Here is a 12,539-nt window from a genome sequence, read left to right on the forward strand (position 1 = left end):
TGGTTGCATATACCTATAGTCCTAGTAGTAGGGAGGCTGAGGTAAGAGGACTATTTGAGCCCAAAAGTTTGAAGTTACAGTGAGGTGCACTGTACTCCAACCTGAGTGACAGAACAAGACTGTCTCAAAAATAAATAAATAAAATTAAACTTTAAAAAAAGAATTATCCTAGCTGTTACATGGAAGATGGATCAGAAAGTGCAGGTGGGGCAGATGCTGATTTGGGGCTGACCCAGCAGTTTCTCTCCCATTCCTGGTCTCTGTTGAGCTTAGGATGGGCCGCATGACCCTGGTCTGACCAGTGAGGGAGAGGTGGGAGATCTTTGGAGAAAGCTTGTCTTTGCTGATAAAAAGGGACACAGAAGCTCTCTGCCCTTCTCCCTGCCTGAAATGTAAAGAGGACACCTGAGAGCGCAGAAGGCTTCACAACCATGACGGGACAGGCTAAGGCTGGCAGAGTGAGGACAGAAAAAAACCTGGTCTGGGCACTTGTCAACATCATTGACCCTTTGACTCTTGCCTACTGCTGAACTTGTTAGGTGAGAAAAATGACCCTGTATTTGTTTAAGTCACTATAAATTTGGTTTTCTGTTGCCTACAGCTAAATACATTCTCAACTGAAATAGTGGACAGAGAGTCAGCAAAGAGACCGGGGTAAGAAGCAACTGAAGTGGTGCAGGTGAGAGACAATGACAGCTTGCACAATTATAAACAAACAAACAAACAAAAACACAGAGTCCGACTGTTGCCCAGGCTGGAGTACAGTGGCACGATCTTGGCTCACTGCAGCCTTGACCTCCCAGGCTCAAGCGATCTTCCCATCTCAGCTTCCTGAGTAGCTGAGAACACAGGTGTGCGTCACCACACCCAGCTAATTTTAGTGGGTTTTTTTGTTAGAGACAGGGTTTCGCCACGTTGGCCAGGCTGGTCTCGAACTCCTGACCTCAAGTCTGCCTCAGCCTCCCAAAGTGCTAGGATTACAGGCATGAGCCACCATGCCTGACCAACTTGGACAATTATGATCGTCTCCCTACAGGTCTTCCCATTTCTAGACTTAGTTTCCCTTAATTTGTCTTCCACACTATTATACTTTCTCAATGCAAATCTCTTTATAAATTCCCCTCGGCTTATAATTCTTTGCTGGCTCTCCATTGCCTACATGATAAAAACCTAACCTCCTTTGCCTAGTACACAGCACCCTTTGGTTTGTCCTACCTTCTCATCTGACTTTTCTCTCACCACCCCTACCCTTGTACTTCATACATCACCAGGGGGCACGCCACTAGCAAACACCTCCCATGCACCAGGTACTGTCCATTCTTTATCTCTAATCCGAACGACCCAGAAAGGTGGGTATTGTAGGTCTTATAGATGAGAAACCCAGTGCTTAAGGAAGTGAAGTGATTTGGACAAGGCCAGACATCTAGTAAGTGGTGGATTAGGATGTAAACTCTGGTTTGATTTTGAAACAAAAGAGATTCACTATTCTCATTTGCCAAGAAGTCTGAAGGTTGGTGGGTAATTTCCGGGCTGTTTAAGTGCTCAAAGATGCCATCAGGACCCCAGGGTCTCCCCATCTTCCCTTTCTGCTGTTTTAGAGGTCTGGCTTTTACCCTCACACTGATTACCTCATGGTCTTAAGATTGCTGCTCAGGCCAAGTATGGTGGCTCACGCCTGTAATCTCAGCATTTTGGGAGGCCAAGGTGGGCGGATCACATGAGGCCAAGAGTTTGAGACCAGCCTGACCAACATGATGAAACCCCGTCTCTACTAAAAATACAAAAATTAGCTGGGCATGGTGGCACATGCCGGTAATCCTACCTGCTCAGGAGGCTGAGGCAGGAGAATCGCTTGAACCTGGGAGGCGGAGGTTGCACTGAGCCAAGATCACACCCCTGCACTCTAGCCTGGGCGACAGAGTGACACTCTGTCTCACAAAAAAAAAAAAAAAAAAAAAAAAAAAAAAAAAGCTGTACAGCTCGAGACATCACATTCAGGTCCAAATCAGAAAGGGAAGGGCTATTCCAAACTAATCTGTTGTCCCCAACTCTGGTTTTTCGTTAAGAAAAGCAAAGGTTTTTGTAGAACCCCCAGCACACTTTTACCTCTAGCTCATGAACAAATGGCTGCCCCAAGCTGCAAGGAAGCCTGGGAAGTTAGGGAATGCCATTGTTATGGTTGGCCTAGGTCAAATCCCATCCACTACCTGGGGCTGAACCCACTGCTGCCCTCAACAAACCTGGAGTTCCGTTAGCAAGGAAGAAAAGGATAAGGGCGAGCAGGTGACAAACAGGACCTGCCACCACCATCCTGCTCAGCAGAGTGGAAGCACCAAGGTGCTCTTGACTACCCTCTTCCCAGGTCTGCCTGGCAAACCCTTTTTTTTTTTTTTTTGACACGGAGTCTCGCTCTGTCGCCCAGGCTGGAGTGAAGTGGCACGATCTCGGCTCACTGCAACTGCCACCTCCCGGGTTCAAGTGATTCTTCTGCCTCAGCCTCTTGAGTAGCTGGGACTACAGGCATGCGCTACCTCGCCTGGCTAATTTTTGTATTTTTAGTAGAGATGGGGTGTCACCATATTGGCCAGGCTGGTCTCAAATTCCTGACCGCTTCGGCCTCCCAAAGTGCTGGATTACAGGTGTGAGCCACCGGGCCCGGCCAGCAAACCCTTTCTAATCCATTACATGCCAGTTCTCATGGGATTGACCTCACTCTCCCAGGCAAACCTGGTGCTTTTTCTTCTACCTTCCCTTATATTATGTACCTACTTCTATCAGAGGTATGTAATTGCCAATACAGCAATTGATGTAATGTGACTGCTCATTCAATTATGCAGACATCATTTTCTCTGCAAATGCTTGTTGAGTTCCTGCTATTTGCCAAAGACTGCTAGGAGTCAGGAATTCAGTAGTGAACCAGTTAGATTTTTAGGTTTGCTCCCTGCCCTCATGGAGCTTTCAGTCTAATAGGTGAGATATTCAGACAGAAAAGAAGCCCATCTCCTCAGACTATAAACAACTCTATGGCGGGACTGTCTTTATGTCTTGCCCCCAGGACATAGCACAGCATCTCACACAAAGCAGATGCCCTATGAACATGTGCTAAATTCATTCTTTACTCAGGAAGGTATTGAAATGTACCTTAAGTGTAAATATTTTAAAAGAAATGCATTTCTTATTTCTGCCAGGAAACCACCCCCCAAGAATGAACCACTATACTCTCCCAGTATTAAATCATGTGCTATAGCATCTTGGAAAACGCTTTGCTCTCTCCCCACATTGTTCCAGGTCTCTTTCCCCAGGAAAGGCTCTCGCATTGTCTAATCTAACACTCCACATCAGAGATCCTTAGTAGATGTGTGTTTTTTGCTGTAGGGTTCGTCTGGATTTTCTAAAGAAGGGTATCTTATTGTCAGTGCCACAGCTCCCGAAGTGTGACTCTGAAGGCACTAAAAATAACTCCTCAGGTTCCTATTCCATAGCTTATTATGTGTAGTTTTAATAGTTCTTTAAACACCCTGTTTTGTTGCCCTTTCTACTACCGCAGGTGATGGCAGCTAGGAACAAGGCCGACAGAGACAAGGGAAATAAAAATAATACAACCCCTGCTTTGGTCTGGGCTTCTGTTGCTATGGTGATGTTGACAAGTAACGCACAGGTGAGAGGTTCTTTCTACAGTGGAGCCAGTGCATTATGCAGGCCAGAGGGGTAGGACATAACCACGAAAGACCCCCAAGCTCCTAGGCCTGAAAAGGACTTACCGAGGCCATCTGGTCCACTCCCATACCTCTTACCTGAAATCAAGTGGATGGGGAGCAAGTTCCCAAAAATCCTCAAGAACAAAGCCCACAACTCCCAAATCCCTTGTTGGGCACATATTTCACAATATCCATGACCCTGAATGGGTTTTCTGTGGCTAGTCTCACATTCTCTTGATGTCCTTCCAGCCCAATTCCTCTTACAATTGCTTCTATGGAAATCAAAGTTAATCGTCACCTTACACTCTGTACAGTAACCCAGGAAGTAAGATAAACAAGAAAACAAAACCACAGCTGAAGCACGGACTCGCTTGTTTCTGTGCCCCCGTGATCAGCTGTGTTCTTCTCAGGGGGTGGGCACGACAGCCCACTGACCCAGCAAGAGGCCCCTGGCCGCCCTGAAAGCAGAAACAGGCCGGCTGCCTCACACGTCAAAGTGGGGCACAGCAGCCCTCTCCTGAATGATGGCTTCCTCCTCTTGAGTGAAATTAAGCAGAGAGAGCAGGAAGGTCCATGTTTAATGAATATCTTTAAAAGCTTTTGCGACAGTAGACAGAGCCCAAGGCAGCTTGGAAACCCACACTGATGGCAGTAGGGCTCTCATGCCTCCAGACGACCCTGCAAAACAGAAATGGTTCCACCAAATTAGGAGTGTGACCTTTTCCCACCTCACATTTTTTAAAATTTAAATCCCAGCTTTCAATATCATTTCAGGAATCATTCTGCCTGAAAAACGTGTGGTGGCCTTAATGGCACAGCCTGGCTTGAAGATGAGGCAGGAATGGGAAAGTGCCCAATCCAAGAAGCAAGGAGGGAAACTGCTCACACCCCTTCCAGAAGCAATGGAACCGTCTCCCCTCTCACCACCAAGGTCACACGGGAAAGGCCACCAGCAGGAACATCATCTTGATGCTAATGGTCCCCTCCCCATTTCCCTGTTGCCATCTTTACCCCTGAACTACGGTACTCCCACTTCCATTCCCTTAATCCATTCCACTACATTAAGAAGCTTCCTGCTACTGACATGACAGATCAACGCTGGGCCTCTCTTCACAGTCCCTAATTCCCAAGAACAGTAGAGGAAAAACTAAACATTTACATTAAACTTCTCTTTAAATTCTCCACTTGATTTCTTTCACACCCTGGACCAATAAACCAGAGCTTATTTTCACAAGAGTAAAGAAGCCTCTGTCTGTAAGTGAGGTTAACACCCACCCTGAGGCTGGATTCTGTCTGGTCTCTCCCAACAGCTGAGCATCATGATTTTGCTAATTAAGCCGCTTTCTTGTCTTTAATTAGCTGCATGTGAATCTTGTTGGGAAGTCTTGGATCCGTGAAGTAGTCTGGGATAAAAATCAAAAAGAAGACATCATCTATACCCAAAGGGAAAAGATTCACCCATGGAAGGAGACAGCTTACTCCACCAAAAAGTTAGGATGGCTTGGTACTAGCAGGACTGCTACTACTGGTGGCCCTGCTTTACAATGTAATATGGTAAAATGAGCGGTCACTGCCCCCACCCGAGCAGTTCTGATTCTGCCAGCTCCAACATTCCCAGGAAGGGCTCCCAGAGGCTGGCTGCCGCCCCTCCACGCTGTGCCCGAGTCGCACCGTTTGCTCCTCCGCCTGCTGACGCACAGAGAGCCATCAGAGGGTTCAGGGATTCTCTGGGTTTTCTGCTCCAGGGCCATCTTGGGGCCCAAATAAATGCCAAGTATTATTCTTGCCTCAGCTCCGCTTGCCAGCTCCTGTCTCTGAGCTATCACGCCTTCTCTGAGAATACCCTCTCAGAGGAGAGCCAGGCTCTCACAGGATGACGCCAGATGAGGGTTTTTATACACCCAGCATACTGTGAATCAGAGGCAGCATCTGCTGCGCTAGCAAAGGCGTATTGAGATTCCGTTAGCAATGGTTTGAGGTCTGGGATGTAACCAATTCTCAGCACTAACGGGAACCAAGAAATTGTCCAATCCATCCCTTTCCCTCTAAATACCATTGACCTTAAGACATCTAGGACAGCCAATCCATTAGAATCACCTGGGGAGTCTTTAAAGCTATGTATGCTGGGTCCCACCCCAGACTAATTAAATAAAACTCTCTGGGGTGGGGACTGAGCATCAGCAGTTCTAAAAGCTCCCCAGGTGATTCTGATGCACAGCTAGGGTTGAGAACCCTGCTTTAAGATTCCCAAGGGAAAAACTGTGGCTATGTTCCTTTGGGAATCTCAAAATTCTTAACAATCCTCACCATGAGGAAGTTCTGCCTCATTTCTTGTCTGTCCTCATTCTGAGGAAATGATGATGGAGGAAAGAAAAAGCTGAAAAAGAGCTCCCTTTGGGGAAGCTCCCCTCAGGTGAAGGAGTACCCCAGATTCTGCAGGGAGAATCCTGGGCTCATTCAAGTCTAAACTCACAACCATGCTCCCTGCGCTGGCTGTGTCAGACACCCAAAACCGACGCCGCCTCGCTCACCTGCAGCACATTTTAGGATGTCGTCTGGTCTTTTCAAAAATATTTCTCTGGAAAACATGAAGAGATAGGATGGGAGGTAAAGTAGACTTTAAGGCAGGCTGTGGCTACTGCTTCAGGTCCTGTACTTTCACAGATGAACCTGAGACACAATCATCTTGGGAGTCAATAAATCCGCAGACTCCTGACAAAGACCCTTTCATTCATGATTTTCCTTCGACTCCATGTCTAAGGCAAGGAGTGAAGCATCCTAAATGGCAATACGCTAGGATATTGCTTACGTCAAGAAAGAGCTGTGCTGCAGCCAAGTGGGGCTTGTCATTCCGTCAGCAACCTTGTTTATGTGTGCATTTATTTATTTATATGAGACAGGGTCTTGCTCTGTCACCCAGCCTGGAGTACAGTGGCGCGATCAACCTCCCTGGCTCAAGAGATCCTCCCATCTCCAGCCTCTCGACTAGCTGGGACTACAGGCGTGTGCGCTGGCTAATTTTTTTTTGTAGAGGCAGGGTCTTACTATGTGGCCCAGGCTGGTTTCGAACTCCCAGGCTCAAGCGATCCTCCTACTTCGGCCTCCCAAAGTGCTGGGATTACAGGCGTGAGCCACGGCACCCGGCCTCAACGATCATTTTCACTGAACCAGATCTCAAGCCAGGGGCAAGAGGCAAAGATGAAGAACATGCCGGCCGGCCCACGAATGGTGGGAGATATGCAGCCCCACAATGTCCTGAGTAAGCTTAACCATGAATTCAAGGGGCAGAGGGAGATGCAATAAACAGAGCTAAAAGATGGACCTCAGATGGTTATTGGCCCCTCAGTCCAGCAAGGAGACACTGTGGTAACACCTGCAGGGCCAATGCCACTAGAGAGTTGAAAATGCCTTATATTGCATAGAGTTTTATGGTTCATAAAGTATGTTCACAAATATTGTCTCACTTTACAACAACCCTGTGAAACCACCATTATTATGCCCCCATTTTACATCCAAAGAAACCAAGCCTTCAAAAGATTAATGATTTGCCCAAGTTCATAAACTTGGTAAATAAAGTAAAGAGGGCCCAGGTCTTGTGACTCCAAGGTCAGTGCCCTCTATAATATGTTCTCTTGGCCAAGGCCTCCCAACTCCCCAAGAAGCCCCTCCTTCCTAAGCTTCAAGAATTTTGCCCCCCTTCTCCTTCAATTCATTTTGATAATTATTCAGCACAAATTATGTGCAAGTAATTGCACTAGATATGAGTGATTGCTTTTTTCAAAATAAAATAAAATATAGCCCTACCTCAAATAACTTACAGGCAAGTAAAAAGGAACAGGTTAGTTTCCAAATGTCCAAAAGGCCAAGGAACCTCTGACAAGTGCTAAAGAGGGGTATTAAATAGTGCGCTGGGAGATCAGAATGGGGAGAGAGGTTACCGAGAGGGGGACCCCAACAATCTTCACAGAGCAGCTGGCATTTGAGAGGACCCTTGAAGTACACATGGGATTGTAGTAGGCGGGATGAGGGTTGAGGGACAAAAACATTCCAGATCCAGGGAAACAGCAAGAGCAAAGGCCCAGAAAGAGAAAGAGTTTGTGTTCTATAGACTATGACTTCCTTGAGAGTAGGAAGTGGGTTGTAGACACCTTTCTATCTCGAGTCCAAAAGAGCACTCAAGAAGCATCTGTGCCTGAGCTCCATAGGGTCAGCAGAATGATCAGAGATGTGGTCTGGCTGGAGTGAGGGACGCACACAGGGAGTAGTGGGAAACAGAAGAGGCTCTATTATGGAGAGCCTTGAATGCTGGGGAGAGACATTTATACTCAATCCGAAAGACAGTGGAAATAGACAAAACATGGCATAACACATGATGGAATATTATACAGCAGTGAGAATGGAGGATCTACAAGATACGACTGAGCAAAAGGAAACAGGCACAAAAGAGCACATAGTGTAGAATTCCATTCATATAAAATACAAAAGCGCACAATAAATCCGTGCTAGTAGAAGTCAGGATACTGGCTACTGTTTTAAGGGGAGTGACTGGGAGGGGCACAAAGGATATGAGGTGTTGGTAAGGTTCTATTTCTTCATCTGAACAATAGTACCATGAGTATTTTCACCCTGTGACAGTTCATCCAGCTTAGGATATGTCACTTTTCAGTATATTTCAATAGAATTTTTAAAAACAAACCCAAAAAAGCAACGTTGTGGAACTACTGAAGATTTTTCCAGCCAAGGAAGGACATGATTACTGCTATATTTGTAATCCCAGCACTTTGGGAGGCCGAGGCAGGCAGATCATGAGGTCAGGAGTTTGAGACCAGCCTGGCCAACATAGTGAAACCCCATCTCTACTAAAAATACAAAAACTTAGCTGGGCCTGGTGGCAGGCACCTGTAATCCCAGCTACTTGGGAGGCTGAGGCAGGAGAATAGCTTGAACCCAGGAGGCAGAGGTTGCAGTGAGCCGATATTGCCCCACTGCGCTCCAGCCCAGGTGACAGTGCGAGACTCCGTCTCCAAAAAAAAAAAAGGCCAGGCGCAGTGGCTCATGCCTGTAATCCCAGCACTTTGGGAGGCCCAGGCGGGTGGAACATGAGGTCAGGAGATCAAGACCATCCTGGCTAACACAGGGAAACCCCATCTCTACTAAAAAAAAAAAATACAAAATAATTAGCCGGGCGTGGTGGTGGGCACCTATAGTCCCAGCTACTCGGGAGGCTGAGGCAGGAGAATGGCGTGAACATGGGAGGCGGAGGTTGCAGTGAGCCGAGATCGCACCACTGCACTCCAGCCTAAGCGACAGAGCGAGACTCTGTCTCAAAAAAAAAAAAAAAAAAAAAAAAAAAAAAAAAAAAAAACTTTCTACAATTTCATACCTGGCTATCTATCATATCTGCAGCACAAAACCTGAGGTTTCTGTGTACCTTAAAATAAGTCAGATTCCTACTCTTTCCATTTTTCAGGTCCAAAACTCAAGGTGTTAAGAGTTTGGTACGCTGTATTTACCAATATAGGCTGGAGAATTGTGGCTGAATGGCCATAAATCATTAGGATCTAAAAAACCCAAGTGGGGAGTTTGCTTCCCAGAAAGAACCCTTCAGAGTTTCTTTTGGCTTGGAATGAATCAACAGCAGATATCTGCAGAACAGACAAGGACAGGCACGGTGCTCAGGACTCTGCCCTCACTTCTCCCTTCCTCTTTTCTCACAGGAAGGACCATGTGAGGTGGCCAGCAGGGACGGAAGCTGATTCTGGTTCATCCTGGTACCAATCAAAGGGAACAATGACACCAAACAAACAAAAGTAAACCCTAAAACTTCAAACACTAAACCCTTTGCAAGCTCCACCCAGGAAAAGAGGTCAGAAGAATTTCAAGTAGAGTAGCTTTAAGGACAGCAAAAAGAAAAACCTGGTGGCCTACCTGGCCTTGACAGGAACATGGTAAGAAAGGAAAGGAAGTATCTGGGGCTGTTCCCACAGCAGCCAGTCCCAGACACCCAGGCTGCTCCTGGAAGCTGTTCCTGGACAAAGAGAGAAGCAAGGCCATCCCTGACAGGTGACTGAAACAACTCATTCTTCATTCATCAACCCCAAGCATTCTAATCCTGTTGTTTGTGAGCAATGCAAATGTTGATTTAGTTTCAGCTTTTAACTTCTATCCCCAATCTCTCTGCTGGAACTACTTCTAACTTGGAGAGCAAGCTCCCCAGGATAGGAACAATGTCATCTTATTTCCCTTTAGAAGAAAAGTTGCAAAAGGTGACGGCCTGATCCTCAGGTCTGATATTGACAGAGGATCCCTAAACTCTCTTTTGCCCAAGCCTTATCCCTGGCCAACCTTCATAACTGGATAGGTTTCAGTTTTCTCTGTCTCCTTCCCCTATCTGCCCTCTGAGAATTTGTTGCCACTTGGAGAAACATCTATAATATGAGTAGTGAGTTTTTAAAATTTTTATTTCATGAGATAGAATCTCGCCTGTCGCCCAGGCTGGAGTGCAGTGGTGCAATCTCGGCTCACTGCAACCTCTGCCTCCCGGGTTTAAGCGATTCTCCTGCCTCAGTCTCCCAGGTAGCTGGGATTACAGGCACGTACCACCACACCTGACTAATTTTTGTATTTTTAGTAGAGACGGGGTTTCCCCATGTTGGCCAGGCAGGTCTCGAACTCCTGGCCTCAAGTGATCCGCCCCCCTCGGCCTCCCAAAGTGCTGGGATCACAGGCGTGAGCCAACACATCTGCCTGGCCAACTTTTTTTTGTTTGTTTGCGATGGAGTTTCGCTCTTGTTGCCCAGGCTAGAGTGCAATGGAGCAATCTCAGCTCACTGCAACCTTTGCCTCCTGGGTTCAAGCGATTCTCCTGCCTCAGCCTCTCAAGTAGCTGGGATTACAGGCATGTGCCACCACGCCTGGCTAATTTTGTATTTTTAGTAGAGACGGGGTTTCACCATGTTGGTCAGGCTGGTCTCGAACTCCTGATCTCAGGTGATCCACCCACCTCGGCCTCCCAAAGTGCTGGGATTACAGGCATGAGCCGCCGTGCCTGACCTGGCCAACTTTTGAGAAGACAAGGGAGGGCCCGCCTCTGGCTATAAGCACACAGTCCAGAGGGGAAATGGGGACCGACTGCTTACAGCACAATACAGTGGAAAAACCAGGGGTTTGAATCCTGGTTCAGCAACTTTGGGAAGGTACTTCACCTTTCTGAGCTTAAATTTTCTCACTTATAAAATGAAAATGACAATAACCTGTCTTTTGTGGAGGTGCTGGCAGGATCAGCAAGATGCCACACACTGTGTGGGCACTGGGAACACAAACACACTCCACAAGCTCGGAGCTTTGGACCAGTAACAGAAGACTGACAGCTCAATTACAATACAGTGTGGTAAGTGCTGATGTAGGGAACAGCACAATGCCTGGAGATGGGTGCCATTATAATTATTTAAACCTTGTCTATTGTCTATAACCAAACAGCATTTGAGATAGCTCTATTGTTTTCATCCACTGATGCTCCGTGATTTATTTTTTTAGTTCTGTGCCTTCATCCCATTAGGATATGTTTCCATTCAAGCAAATGCCAGGCTGAAAGGAGGGTGGGGGAAGGAAAGAACATATTCCAGGATACACTGGTAAATTGTCTTCTCTTCCCCAAGAAAAGAGTGGCTTCCAACCCTTGGAATTTTTCTACAGTAATGTTTTCAAGTAGGGAAGGGCCAACCAGACAACTGATTTTTGTTTTAAGTTCAACTAGTGATTTTGTTAAGCTCCTATGGTTGAGAATAGTGTTCTACACACAGTGGATGGCTGTTGGGTTTCTCAACGCCAAATTCCCTCTTCCAAGTGTCATAAGGTATGTATTTATCCTTACGGTTAAAGTAAATGAATAGACATGTTTTTAAGAATTTAGAGATAACTGAAGGAAACCTCTAGAGATAACGAAGAAAACCCTGCGTGCCACAAATCCCAGAGCCTGGAAAACCACCTACCTGAAGAAACCACTTATGAGCCACTCTACTTCTTTGTTGGTCCTTAGGTACTTTTCGTTAGCAATCCGAGTCTGAATCTGGGGGGCAAGAACAAAGGGTCACTTCCATGAGGAGACAGATTCAGGGTTCAGCCCTGGAGATGTGAAGGGCTGCAGGAAACGGCGTGCGCATTTAACCCAAGTCTTTCCCCAGGATGCTTGAAAGTTTAAGCCACCCATCTTCTTACAGATAAAATATCATTCTGCCGCCTGTTCAGGCTGAGGGGCCTTAACTAAGGTCGGATGTGTCTGGCAGTAATTTCGGCCCGTTTCTCTGGCCGAGTCCCTGAGTTAGTTCTTCCTGTACTCTCAGATGACCGTCGCGCTCTGTGCTGGGATCAGACGCCCCGAGGTCCGCCGGGGGTCTCCCCTGCGCCCTCCCCACTTTATCAGGGAACAGGCTCCCGCTCCCCTTCTCTCGTCGGCTCTCTTCCCAGTCTGGGGCCCCAGTCCTGGGGGAGCTACACTTTGGTGGACGCTTGATGGGGGCGCGGGCGCACCCACCTTGAATTTTCGCAGCTGCTCCAGCTGCGCTGCGCTAAGCGCCCCGGGGTCGGGCCGCTGCAGCAAGCCTGGCACCGTCTCCATCTTGCTGCGGTCGTCAAGGCGACCGGCCGCGAGCCGGCGAGGCCCCGCCCCCGGCCCCGCCCTGCCCCCAAGCCCGGCCCCTTCAGCGAAGCGGGGCGAGGGGCTGAGGGAGCTGAGGGGTGAGCTCCGGGGCGGGGGCTTGGGGGGTAGTTCTCTAAAGGATCGCCTTTCCCGGATTGGGGGACTGATTTCTGGACTTAATTGTATGTGGAATGAGCCCTTCT

General features: G+C 47.5%; 1 protein-coding gene across 5 annotated transcripts in view; it reads right to left on the reverse strand.

Annotated features, from left to right (window-relative positions):
* Positions 1-12,539, reverse strand: part of RIIAD1 (regulatory subunit of type II PKA R-subunit domain containing 1) — a 50,821-nt gene that overhangs the window by 27,297 nt on the left and 10,985 nt on the right. For 2 of the 5 annotated variants that reach the window (XM_054528114.1, XM_054528120.1), the window contains exon 3: positions 11,690-11,766. In XM_054528114.1, the coding sequence (XP_054384089.1) occupies positions 11,690-11,766 (77 nt within the window). Of the gene's footprint in view, positions 1-4,257; positions 4,377-4,973; positions 5,102-6,229; positions 6,277-11,689; positions 11,767-12,231; positions 12,384-12,539 lie in introns of those variants that run through there. The other 3 variants (XM_002810217.4, XM_054528123.2, XM_054528104.1) reach the window with 3 other exon arrangements.

The sequence above is a fragment of the Pongo abelii genome, chromosome 1 (genome assembly GCF_028885655.2).
Source record: "Pongo abelii isolate AG06213 chromosome 1, NHGRI_mPonAbe1-v2.0_pri, whole genome shotgun sequence".
Lineage (NCBI taxonomy): Eukaryota > Metazoa > Chordata > Mammalia > Primates > Hominidae > Pongo > Pongo abelii.